This window comes from Benincasa hispida, chromosome 8 (assembly GCF_009727055.1).
Source record: "Benincasa hispida cultivar B227 chromosome 8, ASM972705v1, whole genome shotgun sequence".
NCBI lineage: Eukaryota > Viridiplantae > Streptophyta > Magnoliopsida > Cucurbitales > Cucurbitaceae > Benincasa > Benincasa hispida.
In genome coordinates, this window is record NC_052356.1 from 64,851,364 (window position 1) to 64,854,879 (window position 3,516).

At 35.2% G+C, this 3,516-nt stretch overlaps 1 protein-coding gene across 1 annotated transcript; it reads left to right on the forward strand.

The window, feature by feature from the left end:
* The first annotated feature begins 919 nt into the window (after positions 1–919).
* LOC120082432 (protein yippee-like At5g53940) lies at positions 920–3,516 on the forward strand. Its single transcript, XM_039037596.1, has 5 exons — positions 920–1,080; positions 1,594–1,637; positions 1,958–2,066; positions 3,150–3,205; positions 3,294–3,516. Exons 1-5 carry the CDS (start codon positions 985–987, stop codon positions 3,370–3,372), a joined length of 384 nt encoding a protein of 127 aa, XP_038893524.1. The 5' UTR covers positions 920–984; the 3' UTR covers positions 3,373–3,516.

Sequence of the window (3,516 nt, forward strand, 5' to 3'; positions counted from 1 at the left end):
AGGAGGGGCGATGGTGATGTGCGACCGTTATTCAAAACATGTAGAAACCCTAGGTTTTTTACGGCGACGGTCAGAAGATCCAAAATCGTTGAAAATTTTTTCCTCATTCCGCGAACAAAATGCTAGTCAATTGCAATGAGATGGTAGTTTATTTCTTTGTATGAATGTTTGAAAATGTTTAAAAATCATTAAGGAGGCGTTTGGAGCAAGGGTTATAATTAAAATATAATAACCATCTCTTGCTACAGTAAAAATTATTTCAAAACCTCCAATTAACTATCATCAACACTATTTCAAAACCTCTATTTGCCTATATAGTATTTACTATTTACTACAGTTTTTACTATTTTACATTCATCATTCTTTTATTATTTGCTACAATGTTTATTATTTTCTTCTCAAACTAAAATAGTTTACACCTCAAACACATACTATTATAATCGAAATTAAAATAATCTACACCCCAAACACAAACTATCCTAACCCAACTATAATAACTTAGTACTATAATAATAAACTTCCCTAAATGGGCGTGTGGGAATAGGAAGTCAAACAATTCCCTTTTTTATTTTTTAATTGGTAGAAGGATTAAAAGGTAAAAGCCCAATAACTTTCTTGAAAATAAGAAGCCCAAAAGAATTTTTTTTTCTGAACATTTTAGGATGAAGTAGACATAAGTATAATATTCGGCTATTTAGAAGGCTGTCTACGTGGAAAGCCCTTGAAAAAAATAAAAGAAAAAGGAGTTTGGGCCGGATAATTGAGTGGGCCGAAGCCCATAATTAGAAGAGAGAAGGAGAAGAAAGCAAGAAGTGGTAATCAGCGGTTCCCGGAGTTGAAAGGAAACGGCTGCTGACATATCGCAAACCGACCACGCATGAGAATGTTTTCAAGTTCGTTATTTTGATTTTCTCTTGAGGAGAGGGTGATGAATTTTATGAGAGCAGCTTAGTTACGTCTTCAATTTGGGATTCTAGGGTTTTAATGGGTAGGGTTTTTCTCGTTGAATTGGAAGGCAGGTCTTACCGATGCCGATTCTGTAACAACAATGTTGCTCTTGCCGATGACGTTCTCTCTCGGGTACTTTCACTCTTCACCTTTTCCCTTTTATTTCCCCTCCCGATTCTCCCATACATGCTTCAGTTTTGTTTCTTGAATTTGGGGGATTGAATTTCTCAACAATTATGACCGAAAACGGGGGTTTATTTACTCCTCGAATTATAGGTTTGGATTGATTTGCCTTGTATTGGCATTATGTTTTCTTTTTTCTATCATGGGTTGCTGCTTTAATTGATGTTTCGTTCGTATTTGCTTCGAATTGTGCTCTGAGTCAAGTATTGATCATGAAACATCAAGCGTATTTTGGTTGCATGGTTAAAATTTGTCTGTTGTCACCACTTGGCGGTAAACTGATGCTACTGAGTCTCAAATGCTAAGTTGGAATTATAATTTCTACGATCAATTTCCTACTAAATCCTTGAGGATGGTTAATCTTAATGCTGTTTACATAATGTTATTTGCGTAGCTCTGTTTTTCCATTTCCTATCAACTTGCCGATTTTGATGAACTTTTATGGTTCGGTTTTTGTCCCAGACTTTCAATTGCAGTCAAGGGAAGGCATATCTTTTCAGCAATGTGTGAGTGGCCCTGTTCTTATTTTTATTTTATTTTCATGTGCAGCTTCAGATCCAAAAATGTTTAGATTATTTGTGAGGCGCCATTTGATGATAATTTCTGTAAGAGGGGGAGGGATTTGATTGATTTCCCTTTAAAATATGTTTTCTGTAATTGAAAAAATTTATATGTAGATATATGTGGTATTGGTTCGGGATTTTACTAGTATTTTTTAAGCAGTCTTCATAATTCAAAAATTGAGTTTAAATTACCTTACTTTGATCAGTTTTTGGCCTCACGTCTATAATTTAACATAAATTGAAATACTTTTACCTTTTGCCAGAGTGAATATAACATCTGGACCCAAGGAGGAGAGGCTGATGCTTTCTGGTATGCACACTGTGGAAGATATCTTTTGTTGCTGTTGTGGACAAATTCTTGGATGGAAATATGTAAGCTTTCTCCTCTCACTATCTATGCGAAGTGATCAGTTTTACACCTTCTGTAATAGAACTGATGACTGTTCAGTAGTTAGAATCGTAAGAACTGGCTCAACTGTCAAAGGAGCGATCTATAACTTGTATATTTAAGTTTGTGGTTCTGTTATCAACTCTGTCTCTAGCATATTTCAACTTTCAAAATTAGAAGATGAAGACAATCCACCGGAACAAGATGAGGTGAGCAGAAGTTGGTTGATGCCCTCAAGTATCAAACATATTATTATTAGTAATAATTATAAAGAATGGACATAGATTCATGGATATCATAACATGTTATTCTATTTCAAATGAGGAAACTTCGAGAAAATATATTGGAATATCATGAGTTCTGACCAGTTAGAATAAACCAAAAACAGAGAGAGAGAGAGAGAGAAATCTCTTGGAAGGAGCCAGCACAGGCATACCTCAGCTTTAAATCTGCTTTTAATATAATTTTTAGCCTAAGACGAGCTGGGGGGGGGGGGGGGGGGGGGGGGGGGGGGGCATCTTCAACCAACTTCTATTTCTAAATATGAATAATGAAAAATATAACAGACAAACTACTTCATTCGTGCTTAGTGCACATGTAATATTCATTTCTAAGGACAGATAGAAAACAACAATATGCTTAATAAGTCATCACAAATAGATGTAAATGCAATACGGAAGGTAAGGTGCAAACACTCATGTCTGCCTGGCTGGTTGGCTGTCTGTCTGCTGGGCCTGTCTCAACTTGAGCAGCTAAATAGGCAGGTTTGCATTTAAGCAGCAGTTAATATGCTGAGTTTGAAAAAAAAAAAAAAAAAAAAAAATTATCTTTTCGTTATTACCTCTACCAGAAAGGATGGGTTGATTTTAATATATGCATGTGTATGTATGTGATACCACCTTTCGTCTGCCTGAAATTCTGAAAACATTAAGCTAGAGTTTAGAATGGCATAATTTACGGTGTGTATCTGAAAATATCTGTGGGTTTTTGTTTTTATGAAAGAATTTTCTGTTGACTTGTTGACTGGAGTATTAGTTTGCTAGATTGATATTGCTGCACTTCAATAGGTAACTACACACGACAAATACCAAAGGTACAAGGAAGGGAAGTTTGTTCTTGAGAGGTACACGGAATTTTCCTCATATTTCCTAATAACCAAAAGTTTTCTGTAAATATATTATTAGTCATGAATTTATTTATACCTCTAACAGATGGACAATAGTTGAAGAGATGATGGAAGACTTAAATGGAGATGCTCATACTGGTCCAAGCGATATGGAAAATCCTTAGTGAGTTTCAACCATATTCTCTCAGAATAAGGAAATTAAAGCGTACATGTCAAAAGTGTTGTATCTAAAAATAATTCTAGCGGCTGTAGAACTACTATTGTAAGTGCATGACCATAATCTATAATATCATAAGCTTTTTCTAGAA